The 20,748-nt window shown below is 36.7% G+C and overlaps 2 protein-coding genes across 7 annotated transcripts in view; both read right to left on the reverse strand.

Annotated features, from left to right (window-relative positions):
- Positions 1–20,748, reverse strand: part of OSBPL2 (oxysterol binding protein like 2) — a 125,640-nt gene that overhangs the window by 13,188 nt on the left and 91,704 nt on the right. For all 6 annotated transcript variants that reach the window (XM_043984063.1, XM_043984064.1, XM_043984069.1 and 3 more), the window contains 5 exons: positions 12,850–12,939; positions 10,181–10,304; positions 5,194–5,322; positions 2,678–2,801; positions 1,544–1,634 (listed from right to left, as the gene is read on the reverse strand). In XM_043984063.1, coding sequence (XP_043839998.1) covers positions 1,544–1,634; positions 2,678–2,801; positions 5,194–5,322; positions 10,181–10,304; positions 12,850–12,939 — 558 coding nt within the window. The remainder of the gene's footprint in view (positions 1–1,543; positions 1,635–2,677; positions 2,802–5,193; positions 5,323–10,180; positions 10,305–12,849; positions 12,940–20,748) is intronic.
- On the reverse strand, positions 14,159–14,398 carry LOC122741039 (cyclin-dependent kinases regulatory subunit 1-like). Its single transcript, XM_043984070.1, has one exon. It carries the CDS (start codon positions 14,396–14,398, stop codon positions 14,159–14,161), a length of 240 nt encoding a protein of 79 aa, XP_043840005.1.

Here is a 20,748-nt window from a genome sequence, read left to right on the forward strand (position 1 = left end):
TCAGGTAAAAGTTAGCTTAACTGAATGCCATATCATCTCATTTTTAGCTTTTCCATTTTGATACTGATTGTAAGAAGCTTACAGGCTAATTGTACACAGACAACTGTTTCAAAATGACTCCAACATCAGTAACCAATTGTTTCCTGTTTGTTAAGATGTAGTCATTTTCACTTTTTGTGATTGTGAAATTGTTCAGTGCTTACCGTAATACCTCCTGACTCTTCTTGACAATATTATCTATGATATAAGCCTTCTGTGTAGTTTACAACCTATTGGCATCAATTGTTTCTCAAACCTGAACCATATTTCCCAATCTTTCCTTATATCCACCTTTGCATTGTAGCCCCTAAGCATTAAGGCTAAATGTTGATTTAATCTGAATGTTCTTACTGAGTTTTTTTGCAAAATTTCTCTACCTCACAATGTAAATTGCTGTGTAATTGTATGATTGTGCAAAGTATTACCATTTTTGTCATTTTGTACAAGAAAACTTGATTAAAAGAAAGAAAATGAAAGAAAGCAAAAAATAGCATGCTTCAGTCTGTTTCATCAATATCAGTTCTTTCTTTGGAGGTGGATGGTATAGTACTTTGGAATTGTCTTGGGTCATTGTATTATTGAGAAAAGTCAAGTCATTCATAGTTCTTCATCAAACAATATTACTGTCTCTATGCACATCATTCTCTTGGTTCTGCTCACTTCACAATACATCATTTCATACATGTCTCTCCAGGCCTTTCTGAAATCATCCTACTTGTCATTTCTTATAGCACAATAATATTCCATCGCCATCATATACCATAGCATGTTTAGCCATTCCCCAATTGATGGGCATTCCTTTGATTTAAATTGGTGTATAATTAACAATTATCTTCATGTTAAGTCATCTTGCTTGTGCTTATCATGAGCACTGCAAGGAAAAATGACCATTTATCATGTAAAATTATTTTTCTTATTGTCTTAGGATATGCCATGAAACTAACAACCAACTCCTTTATGTGTTTCTTCAAGGATAATTAGGAGCCACTCTTCCATTTTAGCTGCAACTTTCTTATATCTTCTAGTTTCATTAATAGTGAGAATATACATATTGACATTCTTCTAGTGTACTGACTAGCTGGCATCGGACAAGAAGCTCCCATTTAGGGTATCAACAATGCATTGGTCTAAAAGTTAAAAACCTTTTAAGAGTTGCTGTGGGCATTAAAACTGTGTTTTGCTCTGTGACAGGCACTAAAAGTGATTCATTCTTTGCAACAAACACCCCTTTTTTCATCACTGTAGAAGCAGAAGGAGACTTGCACAGGACAGTGAGTCATTTTCTACTTTTGCTTCATGGGCTGCTAAGACCAAAGAATTCATCATCGTTGTCATTATCATCATGTTGCTAGACTATTAGTGATAAGTTTTTCATGCTTTTAATTAATTTTTTTCTGGCTAATACATTATAAAACATTTGAGTAGAAAGAAATTTAGACCAGACAGATTTTTCTCACAATACACATCAACCTGGTTTATTGAGACCATCCTCTTTAAAACTTACCTTGTGTGCCACTCTTGCTCATCTTTGGCACGCTCCTTCCGGGCTTCTCTTTGCTTTTCTTCTAATCTTTCTTTCTCCTGACTGGCTAAATCTAGGATAAATGAGGACCTCTTTAGAAATAAATCTGAATGGAAGGAATTCATTTCTAAATAAAATATACACAGACAAAAATCATAAATGAGCAGACATAACAGAAAAAAGGATTGGCTTTAACATTCTTTTTTGAAAAGTCTAAGCTAAAAAAAAAAGGTTAAACTGGAAAACTCCAAATCTCTAAATTAAATTTCATTTTGGTTAGAAAATCATGGACAGTGCTACATTTCATGATAATAAGACCAAAAAGTATGAAAGACAAAAGAACAAGCTTCAATAACAAGACATTGTTCTTGATTCTCTATTCTTTTTAAAACTAAATTAATAGCTTTAGCATCTGTGCCTTATTAAACTTCATGTTACTAGTATGAATGAAAGAGCTGAATACAAATGTTTGCAGATCACATGGAAGAACAATGGGGGGAAGGTGAGATAATTTGGTAGATTAAAAACCAGCAATGATGACTAATTTAGGAGGAGGTGCTATGATCCAACACAGCTTTGTTTGAGTTTGAGGTACTCTCCATCCACTAAAAATGGCTGGCTCACCTCTGCCTCATAGCTACTTGAAGGCGAAGTTCAAAGCGCATCTTTAGCAGGAAGCCTTTCCCAGTGCATTCAACCATGGATGCCTTCCTTTTTCAGATTACTTTTCATCTGCTCTTTCTACATCATATCCATACCTAGTTACTTACGTATCTTTTCCTCCATTAGAATGTAAACTTCTCCAGGGTAGGGATTGTATTTTTTGCTTTTCTTTATATCTCCAGCCCTCAGCACAGTGGTCTGGCATATAGCAAATACTTAATAAGTGCCTGCTGAGTAACAATGGTATTTATTTACTTTTTTGAAATTACAGGAAACTAAATTTATTTTTCAACATTGCACAACATCCCTTGGAGACACTCTGGATTATTTTAACTAGGCTGGGAACCGCTGTTTTAGAGTTTTCTGTCTGAAGTACCTGCAGGATTTTAGCATGGGCAGGAATGTAAGATCAAACTAAAAACAGAGGTCATAATAACAACAATAAAAACATACCCATGTTACCATTTTCCATGCCTCTGATATCTGGACGAAGGCGGCAATCTGTAGGAGCTAAAATCTTTTCCATGCCCTTTTCGAGTTCATTGAGGCTCACAGTAAAACTGGTAAAATTATACATCTGGAAAAAAATACAGATGTAAAAAGCTATTACTATAAATGCCACTTATTCTTGTATACCAGATTTTAATTTTAAGATGAGATCATTATGCCAAAAAACAAACAAGCAACAACAAAAAACGGAACAAAAAACCTTTCTCTGAATCAGCTTTAAGTACAAAATAAGATATTTCATTACCTGTTGCCTGGGATCAAAACTGATTATTGCATTCCACTGCCTATACTCGTCTCCTGGTTCTGCTGCTACACTACCATCAATTCTTGTTCTTCTTGATTCTACATACTTATCACTTATTACTGGTACAATAATATTCTGCTCTATTCATTCACCACAACTTGTTCTGCCATTTTCCAATTAAGGGGCACCTACTTGGGGTCCAGTTTTTATACTACCACAAAAGTGCTACTCTGAAGATCCCATTAAATAGGGGACCATTTTTTCTATGTTTTCTATTTATCCTTGGGCTCTATGTCCATAGAGGGATTATTGGGGTCAAAAGATGAGAAAAGTTTATTAACTTTAATAATTCAAAAGTTTTATCTAATACAGTTAAATCAATTCATACTTCCAACAGTATATTACTTTGCCTGCCTTTCTATAGCCTCTCCAACACTCCCATCTTTTTTCATCTCTGCAATATTTTTATATCACTGATTATATCATTATATCATTGATGACAGCATTCTTTCTTCTGAAAATTGTTCATATCCTTTGACCACTTACCTATTGGGGAATGACTCTTGGTCTTGGGTACTTGAGTCAATTCCTTATATACCTTAGATAACAGACTTTTATCAGGGATATTTTGATGCATAGATTTGTTCAGACAAAAATCTTTCAATTTTCCATAATCAAAATTATCTACTTTTTATTCATTATTTCCCTTGAGATTCTAGACCTTTCATTTTTCAAATGTAATGTTATTATTTTGTCTAGTTCTTTAAAGTAACTTCTTGGTAGTTTGGCAAATCATTCAATTTTCAAAATAATTGAAGCAGTATTATAATTTTTATTATATTGATCCTGACAATCAATAATGAATAATTTTTCAATTATTTTGTTTTCTTTCTTTCTGTAAAGAGTGCTTTGCAGTGTAATTACTCAAGTCCTGAGTGTATCTTGGTAGGTTAATTCACAAATGTTTTATGTATTTTTTAGGTTTTTTTTAAAAGGCACTTTATAACTTCTTTATTTTTTGTAACCACATAGAAATGTTGATGATTTTTGTGGATTTATTTTACATTGTGATACTTTACCAAAGCTATTATTTCAATTAGTTTCTTCCTTAATTTTATGAAATCTTCAAAGCAAACAGGTCATTTGTAAAGGGGAATCATTTCATCTTCTCTTTATTGATATTTATACATTTAATATTTCTCTTGCTTTATTGTATTGCTAGTATTTGTAGAATATTGTCAATAATGAAGAAAACAAACGATAATCCTTGCTTTACCTTTTTTTAGGACATGTTTTAGCATTTCTCTATTCTGAATAATGATAGTTCTCAGTTTCAGATATATACTTTTAATTAAAATAAAGAAGGGCCCCTCTGTGCTTATGTGTTTAGGATTTTTAAGATAAATAAATAAAATTTCATTGGATGCTTATTCTGCAGCTATTGATATAATCATATGTTTTTTTATTGGTTTTGTTTAAAACCATAATTTTAGTGGTCAATGCCAGTAGAAAATTACAAATCTTTTCATCTAGGATTCAATCATTAAAAGGAACATGCTTAAATATTCAATTCAACAAAAAATTATTGTGCAAGGCGCTGGGATGTTCAAGGTGCTGGAATTACAAAGACAAAAATGAGGAAGCTTTTGTTCTGTTCAAAATGTCAGCTCAGAAAAAAAATAATCTTTAGAACAGGGCTTCTTAATTCTTTTTGGTGTCATAGACTTCTTTGTCAGCCTGTTTAAGCCTATGGTCCCCTTCTCAAAATGTTTATTGCCTCCATTCACAATGGAAGGAAATGCTAAATTTCGGTGATTAGTGAAAATTAAAATATTATTTTCTCCTTCATTCAAGTTCACTAACTCCCTGGATCCATAGACCTCAGGTTAACAATTCCTGTTTTAGATGACAGAAAGACTTTAAAGGCCCTCAAAAATTATTTTAGGACAAGCAATCAAGGCCTAAGATTAGGCATGCAAATACATATCCCTGTTTTTCTAAGACAGCATGACTAAGCACCTCCATACCACTGCAGCCTATCTGTGAAGGGCCAAAACTCATACTTCCTACATTCTCAGATCTGCCTTGCCTCCAGATTCTAACCCCTACATCCTCTTCCTAAAAGATGAAAATAGCACTGAGCTACTATGTATCCCTACATGGCTAACATTAGGATTACATGCTCAGAAATGCCCTTATAAACCAAGTGTTGTACCTGAGAAGAATTTGGAGGCCTTGTGTTTATCCTCCAAAGGAGCTCACTGCCAGGTATGACTTGTACTGTATCTTGGATCTCAGGCACCTCATCAACCACATCACTCTCAGATTTTTCAGAATCATCCACCTAAAATATGTAAAATCATGTGTTTGATCTGGAATTTATTCATTCATCCAACAAACATTTATTAAGCATCTGATGTGAGTAGAACACTGTACTAAGGCACAAAGTTTACAAGTTTGTAAGACACGGTCCCTGTTCTCTTGAGATTTACAGTTTGGGAAAGGAAGTCATACATCAATAATTTAAACACATAATGTTGCATCTTAAATGGATTAGAAAGGTACAAAATAAAGTGGTAAATTTTGAGGCACGAGCTGTTACTGAAAAGGGGGACTAGGGAAGATTTTATGGAGGAAGTAGCATTTAGTGGAGGGTAAGAAATTAATAGGTAAAAATGAGGGCAGGCCATTCCAGTTACAGGAAATAGCACGAGCAAAGGAATGGCATGTGGTGAGCAGAATGCCTGAGAAACTGGGTTTAGACGGAATGTTGGGTGTGGGAAGGTAGGGCAGTGTCAGATTGTAAAGAGTCTTGAAAGCAAGGCAAAAGTCACTGAACTGTGACTGGTAGGCAATGGGCAGCCACTGAAGATTTTTGAGACCAGAAAGGATATATCTACATAAGGTAGATAATATGGCAATTTGAAGGATGGAAGAGAGAGGCAGAAATACTGGAGGCAGAGAGCAATTAAGTTAAGGAGTTAAGTGGTCACTGCAACAATCCAGTTAAGTGGTATTACAAGGTAGCAGCAATAGTAGGAATAGCAATAAAGAAAGATATGAAAGATGTTGTGGGGGAAAATTGACAGAACTTGGTAAATGACTAGATATGAGAGGCAATAGAGAGGGAAAAGTCAGACAACACCAAGGTTCTTTGTAACATGACAGAAACTTCACAAACCCTAATTCTGAGTCCCAAGCATCATTTGTGAAATGATAAAAGGTCATAAAGTTTAGGAACTCTAAAATAAGTCACACATTTATGACCCCTTCCTGTTCTCCAATAACATTCTTTTTAGTCAAATAAATTAATGTACTAACAAATATAATCCAAAGTTCATAGGAATACTAGTGCTGTAAAGAAAGTCTTGTAGCAGAGAACCCCTTTAAGAAATAATTACTTTTTAATGGAATAAGTGTATTATTTATGCCCACCCTTAGTACTGAAAACTTCTGTACATAATCAAACAAAAGAAAAAGATGCATACTTTTGCGGGGCAGCTAAGTGGTGCAGTGAATAAGGCACTGACCCTGGAGTCAGGAGGACTTGAGTTCAAATCCAGCCTCAGACACTTGACACTTACTAGCTATGTGACCCTGGGTAAGTCACTTAACCCGCACTGCCCCACCAAAAAAAAAAAAAAAAGAAGAAGAAGAAGAAGAAGATGATGCATACTTTTTATGGCCCTAAAAAGATTTTTTAAAAAAGAGCTATTACGGGGCGGCTAGGTGGCACAGTGGATAGAGCACCAGCCCTGGAGTCAGGAGGACCTGAGTTCAAATCTGGCCTCAGACACTTAACACTTACTAGCTGTGTGACCCTGGGCAAGTCGCTTAACCCCAATTGCCTCACCAAAAACAAAAAACAAAGAGCTATTATAAATTAAGAAGTATGTTAACAAATCAATTAATATTCAAAACTGGGTAGAATACTCTGTGATAAGCCTGTCCTTTAAAGCTCAAATCAATCAAATGCTACCTTCTTCACAAAGCTTTTCCTGCTACTTCATAAGTAATAATCTCCCCCCACTGATCTCACATAGTAATCTTTTTCTAAAACTCTCTAATGCCCTTGTCATATAATATTGGATTTTACTCAATTATGGTAACCTATTGCTTATCTCTTATTCCTTTAATAAGAGTATAAGCTTCATGTGGTCTGGAACTGTTAATCAACTTTGTACCAACCACAGTCAAATGCAGTAAGGATACTTACACAACATGAGGCTCAAAGTGAAGATGTAAAGGTTCGCTGGATAACTAAGCACAGCAAAAGGCAACTGTTTGTTCAAGAAGTCTTTTGGGGGGGGGAGGGGGGGGCGGGGGCAGGGCAGTGAGGGTTAAGTGATTTGCCCAGGGTCACACAACTAGTAAGTGACAGTGTCCAAGGCCAGATTTGAATTCAGGTCCTCCTGAATCAAGGGCCAACACTTTATCTACTGCACCACCTTAGTTGCCCCCTCAAGAAGTCTTAAAAACCTATACCCTTACACTAAAATGAGTGGACATTACAGTGGAAGAAAACAGAAGATTACCTAAAGAGGCTGAACACTAGACAGGAATTTCTTTGAATTTCAAAAAAGTTATACAAACTTTAAAAAAAAAAGGCTACCTTTGTAATATTATTTCCAAAGTACTTTAAGTTTCCAATAAAACATCCACCATTAAACTGTTAAACCACATGTTCACTATGATGTTCCTAAATCATTAAACATCAACTGTAGTTTAATTCCCTATATAAACCAATAGGCCCAGGCTCTTAGTCTGGATTCTATTTTCCAAAGCCTTTGTGAGTTGCTATCAAGTATACTACAGCTGCTATGTTGGTCCAGGCAATTCCTGCCTTCCTGATATGTAGCTGATTGAATGCTATTCCTGAAGCATTTTATGAAAAGTCACTATGTAAGATTTGATTGCTAAACTTCAGGAATGATCAACAACTCTGCATTAATAAAACACAAGGAAGAATTTAATAAGCCCCCCCCCTTTCTAGAGAGAGTTTTTAATTAAGAAAAAACATATCTTACTCAATTTAAAGTATAGTCAGATCATCATCAGTTTGGAGAAAGAAATAGAACTATCTGTCTCTAGAGTACCAAGAATTCTTCTGTAAAAGTTTTACCAGTGTCAATTTGCTCACTGCCTTTCAAAACTGAGTAGGGTAAACCAGAGTAAAATATACACTTACCTTTATTAAGTAATTTACATACAATACAACACTATATAACATTGGTTCTGAGTGGTTAAAGCTTTTTTAAATGGAATTTTTATTCAAGATCATACTGATCTTCTTGAATGACATTTCTATTGTCCTGATGTATATTTCTGTCCTCAAGACATTGGCCATTTCCATTTCATGATTCTATGGCAGCAATAGCCTCAGCATCTATAGAATCAGCCATAAGACAGTATGATACATAGAATTATTTATTCAAAGTTGGAAGGAGCTTTAGAGGTAATTTAGTCTGACCCGTTCTCCCATATATACATAGTTTTATGTGTGTGCGTCTGTGCGTGTGCGTGTGCGTGTGTGTGTGCATGCAACATATTGAACAAGGACATCAAGGGGAAAAATACACAAAGGGAACTTTGGTGGCTTGCGAGTTGAACTTGATTAAAAAAATGAAAAATAAAGCTTGAAAATTGTTTCAATATATTGAAACAGCACTTTGTAAAAACTGAATGCATCCTTATTAGTGCAGTATGAGGAAAAAAATGAAAATATACTCAAGAATCATTTTATTACCCTTACCAAAAAAAGTTTTATTTAAAGGGCGTTGGAAATAAAAATGAATCTAATATTTTAAAACTTGCTGAAAAGGTCAAACATGTATAAAGACATCAATCTGCATTTCAGAAAAACCTGTACTTACATGAATTGATGCTGAGTGAAATGAGCAGAACCAAAAGAACATTGTACACAGTATCAACAACATTGTGTGATAATCAACTGTGATAGACTTAACTCTTCTCAGCAATACAATGATCCAAGACAATGCCAAAAGACTTACGGTGGAAAATGCTCTACACATTCAGAAAAATAACTATGGAATATGAATGCAGATTGAAGCATGCTATTTTCACTTTTGTTTTTGTTTTTTTGTTATTGTTCTTCTTTATTCTTGTTTTTTTCCTTTTTGTTCTGATTATTTTCTTACGACATTACTAATGTGGAAATATGTTTAACATGATTGTAATATAGAACATATCAAATTGCTTGCTGGCCTCAGGATGGGGGAAGGAAGGGAGGGTGGGAGAAAAACTTGGAACTCAAAAGAAAAAAATCTTTACATGTAATTGGCAAAAAATAAAATAAAATAAAATAAAATATTTTTTAAAAAAACAAAAAATAAAGACATCAATCAATAGACAACATTTGAGGACCACCTTTCCTTTAAACAGAAGTATGAGTTTTTAAAATAAATGAGCATTAATGGTAAAGTGACTATTATAGTTCATTATATCACAATATAAAATTAAAGTGACAAAGTATGGCAGATGTCGACCATATAGTAAATCAGCAATGAACATCTCCAATGTACTCCAATTTATTTAATAGAAAGCAGGTGCTATTTCTTTTCAAACTCCAGCTTTAATTTTAAACTGAAGAATGAGCTAGTCCAAAAGTACAATATTGCACAGAGCTAAGAAAAAAAGATGTTTTTCCCTAATACTGAATTATTATTGAATATATTATCTAGTACTAAAAACTAAAAAGAAGGAAAAGATATGGACTTATAATTATAAGCATTAACTATTAGGGTGAAAAAATTCACAGAATTTAAATGTCTTTGTGGGAAATATGCCAGAATGTAGACCATGCAAGGAGAAATACTTTTAAATAAGATTTGTTTTCCTGTCTTTGGGGTGGTAATCACTAAGACATTAGAAAGATATGAACTCAAATGACATTCAGCTGACAGTTTTCAGTTTCAATCAACTCCAGAAACCAGCTAGCCTGTTTCATTATGACAGAAAAACTGTAACTACCCAAACTCATTTCCCATTTCTTATCTGGAGACACTAAGGTACACTGTGGACTTCTTCCAGGTTAGTTGAAAGTAAGGATGATTTGCCAGATGTCAGTAATCATGGGCTAATTTATATGTATTTACTCTGAAGCCCTTTATCCACCTATTTATGTTCTCAGATATTCTACAAAAATTCACAGGGATACTTATTCCAAGTATTAGAATCCTTACCGCTTTTGCTTTTTTCTGGTGGTCACCTTTCCTTTCATGCTTTTTGTAGTACTCATAGGAAACAGGATCTATACCCCATAAACATTCCGTCCACTTGCCATATATCACAAAGAGCTTCTTTTTGCTGTGGTCAAAAAGAACTTTATTTTCTTTTCTGCACAGTTAATATAAATGATAAACTATTCATTTAAATTAGAAGGATTTTCATTTCAATAGTAACTCTAGCTTCCTCTTTTGGCATTTTTTCCTACAGAGTATCTGGGCTGCCTCTGGGCACAAAAACACTGAAAGACTTGTTTGGATCATTTATTCATATCACTATGGACAGAATATTCATGCTCTTAGTTCATTCCCTTTAAAAAGTTAAGATGTATTGGGAAGGCAGAAAAGAGTATGAGGGCATGAAAGATAGAAAAGCTGGATGGCAATGCTACAAGGGGCAAGCAGAGGTGAGAAAAATGGTTTTCATGAAAAAGGATCAAGTTACAAAATATTCAACTCAATTATTAAGGGTTAAAAAAGTAGAAAGAGGGCACAGAAGTTTTAGCATTAACAGAAGAATGGATTACTTCCCTTAGATAAGAATTTGGAAGAAAGGAATAAATTAAAAGATTGAGAAGGATATAGCCAGTGGTAAGTAATAACCAAAAACAGTCATTTTCTTGTACCTAGTAGGAAAGAAAGAATGATATACCTTCATTCAAGGCTTAAAAGGATAACATAAAGTATCTGATTTTTCTGGTTATAAAGCCAGTATTTCCATGAACTTGCATTTAATTACTCTAGAGGGCAATTTCACATTTGTTCAACAGCTTGAAAGGTAACATATATGTTTTACATTTTTCTAGCATGGAAAGTAGTAGAAAGATGTCACATTTGAAAGTTCTGCCTAGAATCAGTACTAAACTTGAAGTCAGGAAAGATCTGGATTGTAAGCCTGCCTGTGACACTAGAATGCATGAACATTTAACCTCTATGAGCCTAAATTTCCTCATCTGTAAAAGGAGATAAACAGCAGCTAGATTATTGTGAAGACAAAATGTGGAAATGTATGTAAAGAGGTTTATATGCCTTTAAGTGCCATGTAAATGTTAACTATTAGTATTACCAATGTTATTGTAAAGATACTATATTATCTGTGAAGTTCATACCAGGGATTGTGCAAAAACAGTGATCTGATGGTAAAAAAATCAAAACCACTCTGTTCCTAGTAGGAAAATTACATTTACAAAGGTACACTTTTAGGGATAATGCAATCTAACCGAAAAGTAGAAAACAGAAAACCAAAACCAAGAAAGAGTTAGTATGCACCAGGACTCCAAATCACATGCTCTGAATAGTACCCCTTGAAAACATTTCTCTCTTAAGTTTCCTGATATGAGTACAAAAACAGTTTTCATGATGCATAAGACTGGCTCTTCAGTGTTTGAAAATGACTGTGTGTGCAATGCAACCTTTCCTGAGGTTCTACTGAACAAAGCTGCTGTCTTTTTCAAATGTGTAAGTTGAATTCTAATTCATTCAAATGAGGGAAATCCCTTAATCCTTTTTTTTTCAGGTTATCTTATAGGTTATTTGAACAGGTCTTAAAACCCAGTAGGGCACAGAAGACTAAGAAATACCTAATGTTTTCATTTTAAAATACAAATTTTTGATGAGAAGAAATCATAATTTAATTCCATTTTTTCATTTCTTGGATGAGGAAAATGAACCTCAGAGAGGTGAAATAACCTGGCCAAAAGCCAATGAAATAAGTTAAGGCAAAAGACAGGTTGTTTATTTACCACTGGCAATTTATATGCTTGTAAAAAGTTTTAAAAAAGTATTTAAACTATGGAAACCCAAAAAGCCAATCATGGGGGGAAAATAAAAAGCTCTCACCACAAGCTAGTTTATGAGGCTCAGCTTTTAAGCAGATGAAGGAAAGCTTGGGAATAGGTACACAGTGTAACCAAATTCACACTTCTGCTTTTAAACTGGCAATATGATTTCTCTAAAGGAATATATGTGAGAACATTACAAATCAAATATTATTGTTAAGATCCCTGATATAATCAGTATCACCACAGAAGAAATCTTCCTAGGGTTCTAATTAGCTTTCATAATATCAAAAAGAAAACACATCTATTAAATGGTTTTCCTTCCTTTTCTAACTTGAAAATAGTTCTACATAGACAAACTATAGATATGACCAAATCTAATAAAAACAATCGCAATTTGAGGATTCTAAACAAGGCAGCAATAAAGGTTTTATTTTTAATCTTGCTAACAAATTATTCAAGCATTTTATGATGTCCAATCATAACAGAAGCAACATGGAGTAGTGACCAGAAAGCCAGCCTCAGAGTAAGAATGACCTGTGTTCAAGTCCTTTTCACAGACACATGCTAGCTATATGACTCTGGGCAAGTCATTTAAACTCTCCATGCTGCCTAGAAACTTGCTAACACTCTAAATTGCAAAACAGCTATTGATTTGTCTTGATAGAAAGTTTCCTTACTAGGAGCTCCTTTACACCAATGAAATCATAGGTCTAAATAGGAAAAAAAAATTAAATTCAAAACTCAATTATTCTCAAAAACTAAAATCCAAATTAAAATTACTTATATAGAAGCTTCGTTTAAATTATAGACAGAAACTACTTTAAACCAACAATGATTTGCACCTACCTTTTGTCCTGAATGTATCCTTCTATTTTATGAAGTTCTTTCCCAAATAGCCCACATGGTTTAAAATTAAGTACACACTTATCTCCAGTCCTAGAAAAGAACCATAAAACTCCACTGAATTTCTTTTTCTCTCTCTTTTTTTTTTTTTTTTTTTTTGCGGGGCAATGAGGGTTAAATGACTTGCCTAGGGTCACACAGCTAGTGTCAAGTGTCTAAGGCCAGATATGAACTTGGGTCCTCCTGAATCCAGGGCTGGTGCTTTATCCACTGCACCACTTAGCTGTCCCCAACTCCAATGAATTATAAAAATTTCCCCATCACATTTCAAAGGTTATAAGCAATTTGTCTGAGAAGAAAATGTAAGTATTCAATGTTTAGAACCAGTTCAAATAGAATCCCTTTACTAATTTTTTTTGCTGTTGTCTGATGACCTTCATGGCATTCTCCTGTCTTTCTTAGTGACAGAGACAGGCTTCCACTTCTCCCCATCCCCTGCCATCATTTCTGGCAATTTGGATAGTCACATAAATGACCCTAAAACTGATGCCTCTCAATTCCTTAACCTAAAATCCTACGATATCAGTAAAACTCAACAAACATTTATTAAGTGCCCAATATGTGCCAGCTACTGTGGGAAGTACTAGCAATACAAAGACAAAAAAGAAGCAAAGAAGAGCTTACACTCTATTGGGGAAGAATAGCGTGTGCAAGTAAGGTAATATGATGTGATACAAAATAATATCCAGGAAAAGGTGCTAATAACTGGGGGGATGAGAATCAGGAAATGACTTGCTTAAGAAGTAGCACCTGAGCAGTACTTTTTTTTTCCCCAAAAAAAACTTCCTCTTTATTCAAGGGATTTAAACAGAACAGACATTTCTTGAATAAAATGGAAAGTTTCCAACAAATGAAAATATCAATCCATTAAGTCACCTTGCACACAAATTGGCAGGAAAAACCCACAAGTGGCAACAATTATACAAGCCCCACAACTAAGCAGTGACAAGTCTTCAGTCACTCTTGGTGCTTTGTCCATCCAGCCAAGGTGTTCAGCTTGATAGAGAGCTTGCCTCAGCTTTTGGAGGCAAAGCTCAGCTGAAGTTACATTCATCAAAGCACCCAATGGAGTAGTGGTGGTGGTGGAGGCAGTTTTGCTCAAGAAACAAGAGAGTTACCAACACTTTCAAACAGTGTATTAAACATCCCTTAAATATCCCAAGTGAGAAACAAGAAGGCAACACTATTAGCAGAAAGATGTTAGCAGGTAAGGACAGCTAGGTCCAGCTCGAGACAGAAGTGGCATGCACTTTCATTTCTTAGGCTTCTTGGTCAGTGGCCGCCAAAATAGCAAGATGTGAGGCTCTGGTTCATGCATCATGTAATGGACCCATCCCTGACTCTGCTGGACACCAAGGTTCCTCCACTCAGACTCAGACATCAAGTGGGTTTTAGGGACCAGTCTGGCTATGTCCTTGGGCAACATGACGTGCCAGTACTCAAACTCCTCATTGTCGTATTTGTCCAAATAGTAAATTTGTTTATGCAACATGTCAGCTCCTCCCAGGGGACCCCAGCCCCGTGCCGCCAACTGCCTAACAACCCTGAGCAGTGCTTTTAAAACAGCTCAGGATCCTCTGAGGCAGAGATGAGGAAGGACTGTATTCTCTCCATGGGAGACTACTTGTACAAAGCCACAGAGGCAGGAGTTGCAATCTCATGTCATGGTATAAGTGAGCAGAATAATGTGACTGGAGCAAAGAATGAATAAAAGATATATGAAATAAGACTTGGAGAAGCAGAAGTCAGTCTGTGGAGAGGCCTGTAAGCATATAGGCTGAGAACAGTTTTATCCTAGAGGGAATAGGTAGTTACTGAAGATTTTTCATAAGGTTTGATGGGGGAAATGTGTTTAATTTGGCAGCCATATTTGATTGTAAATGTGAGACTAGAGTTAAAAAGAAAGATTAGGATTCAGGATACACACACACATATGTGTATATGTGTGTGTGTATATATGTATAATATATAGAAAAATGTGTGTGTGTATGTGTGTGTGTATATATGTATAATATATAGAAAAATGTGTGTGTGTATGTGTGTGTGTGTATATATATATATACACACACACACACACACACACACACATACACGTGTTGAATATCTGTATATAGGGCAGATAGGTAAAAGGGACATCCAGTTGGTGCAGTGGCTTGGAATCAGGAAGACTCATCTTCTTGAGTTCAAATCTGCCCTGAAACACTTTACTAGCTGTGTGACCCTGGACAAGTCACTTAACCCTTTTTGCCTCCATTCCTCATTCATAAAATGAGCTAGAGAAGGAAATGGCAAACCATTAGAATAACTTTGCCATGAAAAATCCAGATATGGTCACAAAGAGTTGGACATCACTAAAAAACAACTAACAACAACAAATATGTATGTATGTGTATAGAGATAAATATACACATGTATATCTATATATACAAAAAAATCAAATGAGACTCTATTAGAAGCACTTTACAAACCTTAAAGGGCTATGTAAATGTAAGTTATTTTTATTTCTAGATTCTGGATTTATATGCACAGAGATGATCACTGAACTCATAGGTACTGATGAGAGCAGCAAGGGAGAAAGTTTACCAAGATAAAAGAAGATAGAACCTTGGGGCCACCTGTGCTTAGGAATCAGGAAGAGGAAGATGACCCATGAAAGAAAAGCAAGAAGGAGTAGTGAGGCCAGGAAGAGATCCAAGAGAAGAGAGAATGTTCAGAAGGAGGTGTTAGTTAATAGTGTCAATGGCTGCAGAAAGGTCAAGTAGAACAGAGACTAAGAAAAATCCACTGGATTTAGTAGTTAGGATCATTGGTAACTTTGGATAGTTTTATCTGAAGTATGGTTGAAAGCTGGAATTAAGAATTAAAGAATTAAGGATTAAGAAATGAGTGGGAAATGAAGAAATAAAAGCAACTGTAGCAGACTGCTTTTTCTAGGATTTTGTCTCTGATGGGGTGAAAATATATAGGATTATGGCTTGAGAGAATGGCAGCAACAAGAGAAGGTTTGTTGTTTTGTTTGAATGACAGAGACTTGGGAATGTCTGTTGTTGTTGTTGTTTGTCCTTGATATCAGAGTGGTTATGACTTGCACTGAATTGGATTTAAGTGAGGGAGGGCTGTGCAAGGTCACCAACCTCACTCTCTCCCCCAGAGTCATCTGGGTCCAGTGGCAAGATACATGTCAGGAAGATAGAGATGGCCCTGGATGTTTTTAAGGCAATTGTGATTAAGTGATTTGCCCAGAGTCACAAACCTAGTGTCAGGTGAGATTTGAACTCAGGTCCTCCTGACACCAGGGTCATTGTTCTAGACCCTGCTCCACCTAGATGCCCTTGGGAATGTCTGTAGCAGGAGAGAAGGAGCCAGTGGATCAGGAGAGGTTGAGTAAAGAGAAAGAGAATGATTGGGGTGGGGTAGGGTGTTGGGGGGAAGCCCCCTAGAGGATGTGGGAAACACTTGAGTACAAGTGGAATGATTAGCTTTCGCAAGAAGGCCCATCTCTTCAGAGACTAGAGCAAAGAAACAGAGAATGGGGGATGATGGACTGTGATTTGAAGATGTGGAGTGGGAGTAGGAGAGGAAGTTTGTAAAGGAAACCCTCTATTTTTTCAGTAAAGTATGTAGCAAGGTCTGCTGAGAGGGAGTGGGAAGAAAATGCATAATGAAAGAAGTTTGTAATAGCCACTGTGAAGATTGTAATAGAAAGTCATTCATGGAAGAATCAAAGGTTTGCTCTGTAGAAGTGAGGTACTAGTTTGAGGTTAGATAAGATAAATGTATAGTGAAGCCAGTTAACAGTCATATGATTTTCTCTACGAATGTTCTCCACATGAGCACAAATGGAGAAAGGAGACAGTGGGAATAACCGAGTTGGAGTTTGGCAAAGTTTGAGAAGAGGGCAGCTGACAACATAGGTATGAAGGGAAGGACATGAGGCCAGAGCAAAGGTGAGAGGCTAACAGAAGGAAGAGCAGAGTGACATTAGGCCACTGTGAGGATGAATAGTTTAATAAAGTTGTGACAGAAGGAAAAACTGAAAGAGAAGAGGGTCTTTCCAAAGAGAAGAATTTCAAAATTCCAGATAGAACATCATGGTCAGTTCAAGTATATGAACATCCCTGTGTGTGGCTGAAGCAGAATGAAGATTGAGTTCATGGGAGTTCAGAAGATTAATGAAATGGGATGTCAGTATGTTCATGGGAAAACATCAACAAACATGTAGAAGGCCTCAAGTAGAAGGGAAGGGTTGGGAGCAGAGAGGAATAATGTAAGCCTGGTACTAAAGCACTAAGCTACTTGAGAAAAGAGGAGGGAGAATGACCTGGAGGTCAGCAGATGAAACCACAAATAAAGAGGTTGTTAACTGGTGTCAGGAAAAGGTACAATATGGATGGAGGATGGAGTAGTATAGCTACTCCTCCTTCTGGCCAAATTCTTGTTGGTGGGAGGAGGGAAGCATTAAGCATGATACAGTGAATTCTCTGTAGTAGGAAAAGCTAAGAACTCTATAGTAACTTCTGGAGAGAGTTAAGTTTTTGTTACTGAAAGAAGATGGAAACAGTTCTAACTATTGGAATGATGCCACCTGCTGGAGAGTTACTGTAGGAAAGCTCCGCCATGAGGAAAAGGCATCTGAGGGCAAGCCATGCGGCTTTTCCTTCATGTCAGGAAGTGACGTTTACTCGTGGGTACTGTCTATCAAAGCTACCAGCCAATTAGCTTGAAGTTGTGTGTGCGTGTAGACGGGATGTTCCCAGTTTCACAGGCAGCTTCTAGAAGGAAGGAGGAAGCGTTGATCCTTGTGGTTCCTTACCTCACCATGGCAGGTCGGATGATGGGGGTCTGTTAGAAATAGTTAGATTTTTACCTTTCTCTCTGATCATTAGATCCTAATGCACTTTAATAAATACTTAAGTACTCTTGCTAAAACTTATAATTTATTAGTGACCACTCATTAGATATTTTAGACAGTATAGCTAGAATTATAGCCCCTTACACAATGCAAAATGAAGTGATTTAAGAGAAAAAGGGAGCTTGTTAACAATAAAGCAAGGATTTTAGAGGGCACAATGAAACAAGAAGAAAAGTATATGGACTATGGAAGAGTAGGGTTCAAATGCATGTGGTTAAGAGTACAGGGAGAGAAAAGAAGGGAAGCAAACCTCACTCTGAAGCACAAAAATAAGGTTATTAAGAACTGGGAATGTATTTGCCATAGGATAGGAAATGACAAAGTGGATGGGGCCATTTGTCCTGTGATGACTGGGAACAGGATGAAGTGCTGGCCTGGCACTCCAGGAGGGCCAAGAATTCTTATCACTTGAATGGCTTGAGGAAAAAGTTAGTGAATAGGTCCTTGGAGGGTACACTGAACTCATTCTTTGCTATCAGCCCTGAAATGGTAGGAGTATGAGACACACACTACAGGTACCCTATACCTGGCACAAGTGCTCAGCTTCCAATTTCAATTCTCAACAGCTAAGATTCCTGATTCTCTCCTGCCACCAGTCCCAGTACCTTATGGACACTGAGACTTGGGATCATTTACCAACCCTTTTAGATGTTTAGCTGCCCCCTATGCTTAGAGACTTAGTCTTAAAATGGGTTAGAGTTCTCTTCATAACTAGCACTCTGGAGCTCTAGATACATACATAGAGGATGAGGTCTGGGATGGCAGAAAATCCATCTTGGCATAGTGCAAGCTTGGCACATTTGTTGTGCCACTTCATTTCCTCATGACTCCATTTTGGGGTTTTCTTGGCAAAGATACAGGAATGCTTTGTCATTTCCCTTTCTAGCTCATTTTACAAATGAAGAACTGAGGCAAACAGGGTTAAGTGACTTGTCCAGGGTCAAACAGCTATTAAGTGTCTGAGGCTGGATTTGAACTCATGAAGGTGAATTTTCCTGATTGCAAGCCCAGTACTCGATTCACTGTGGCACCTAGATGCCACCTGATCATATTTGAACTCAGGTCTTCCTGACTCCAGGCCTAGGGCTCTATTCACTGAGCCACCTAGCCTGTATGTATGTATGTGTCTCTCTACTTCCTCCCTTCCTTTCTCTCTCTCTTCCTCCCTTCTGACCCCACCCCTAAGCAATTTCACCCACTCCCAAGGCTCCAATTGTTACCTCAACGCAGACTTCTAAATCTTTTTGACGCTGACCTTTCTCGTAAGCTCTAGCCCCATGTATAGCAGCTAGGTGGCACAGTAGAGAGAGCACTGGCCTTGAAGTTGGGAGGACCTGAGATCAAATCTCACATCAGACATTTGCTAGCTGCATGACCCTGGGCAAGTCACTTAACCCCAACTGCCTCAAACATCCGGGGTCATCTCCACAGGACTCAGCTCTGGAGGAGAGAGTGAGGCTGGTGACCTTGCATAGCCTTCCCTCACTTAAATCCAATTTAGTGCATGTCATGACATCACCCCAATGTCAAGGTCCTCTTTGAGAACAAAGGACAGACAACAACAAGAAGAAGCCCCATGTTTTCCAAAGAACTCATCACAGAATGTATCTAACTGTTGAAGGGATGTCAGAAGTAATCTAGTCAAACCTCTTCCTCCGGGGGCTTGGTTTTGTGGGGAGTTTTTTCCAACTGCCCCACTTTAATCCACCAGTCTTTTTTTATTTTCTTGCTTGTCTGTACTTCTAAATAAGACATTTGGTAAACTGCACAGGGAGGTCACAAAAATTTTCCCTTCAAACCTAAGCCTCTTAACTGCCAAATTCTGCTAACGACATTGGCATTGTCCTATTCCTTCCACTTCAAAACTTTGGAATCATCCTTAGAAACTAGTTAGATAAATGGGATAAAAGAGAAAGTCATTCTGTTCCGTTTTGGTTTTTTAACCTCTGAAATATGTCTTGTACACATTGATTGATGGATTGAATGAAGCTCCCTTTCTCTCCTTTCACTGCCCAAACTGTAGTTCAGGCCCTTATAAACTTTTTGCCTGGCCCATTAAAACAGCCTCATAGCATGTGCCTCTGCTTTCTGTGCCTCCACTCTCCAATCTAGTCCAAGTCACCACTACCAAAGTCAGCTTCCTATGCTCAAAACCCTCACTGCCTATGGGATAAAAGACAAGTTCATTAATTTGGCATTCCTCGGCAATCTGGTCTCAAGCTACCTTTCCAGCTTTGTTTCCCATTACTCCTTTTCACAAACACTGTACTCTAGTAAAAACCAGCTATTTCTTGATCCCTGATCTTGTCCTCCTCTCTTTCATACTTGTACTTGCTATTCCCCATATCATTCCTCAGATCCTCCAAATCTCGCCAGGACAGATTACCTCTCACTGCCTCACATCTCTACATCTTGAAATACTTCTCCCTCAATGCCTATTTTAGGATCCCTCTGCCATAAAAATTCTTCCATGATGCTCCCAGTTATGTTATTCCTCTCTCCTTGAATCTCTCATGTCACTCTATTTGACCTCTCCTTTACACTGTATCATTTTCTTACTTGTGTTCACATCTCATCCCCTTTACTAGGCTGCAAAGTTCTCCTAGAAGGCAGGGGTATTGTCATTTTTCATCTATCTTCAGCATCTAGCATACATTTTGATGGAATAAATGTTTGTTGAAGGACAAAATAAAACAAGATTAACCAACTCAAGCTCTGAACAAAATGTAAAAGTTGCATGCCATCAATCATGAATCAAATCTAGAAAATATTTATTGAGCATTCATCCTATACAAGGCACTATGCTAGGTACTGGGAATATAAATATTAATAAGACAGGACTCTTATTCTTAAAGAATTTACAATTCAACACAAAAAATAAGAACATGTGAAAGAAAAGTAAAGTAACAATATATGACACACATAACAGT

The sequence above is a fragment of the Dromiciops gliroides genome, chromosome 2 (genome assembly GCF_019393635.1).
Source record: "Dromiciops gliroides isolate mDroGli1 chromosome 2, mDroGli1.pri, whole genome shotgun sequence".
Taxonomy (NCBI): domain Eukaryota; kingdom Metazoa; phylum Chordata; class Mammalia; order Microbiotheria; family Microbiotheriidae; genus Dromiciops; species Dromiciops gliroides.

What these genes read in the sequence shown, in the direction of transcription:
- LOC122741039 (XM_043984070.1), bottom strand. Translation starts at nt 14,398, where the DNA reads ATGTTGCATAAACAAATTTACTATTTGGACAAATACGACAATGAGGAG.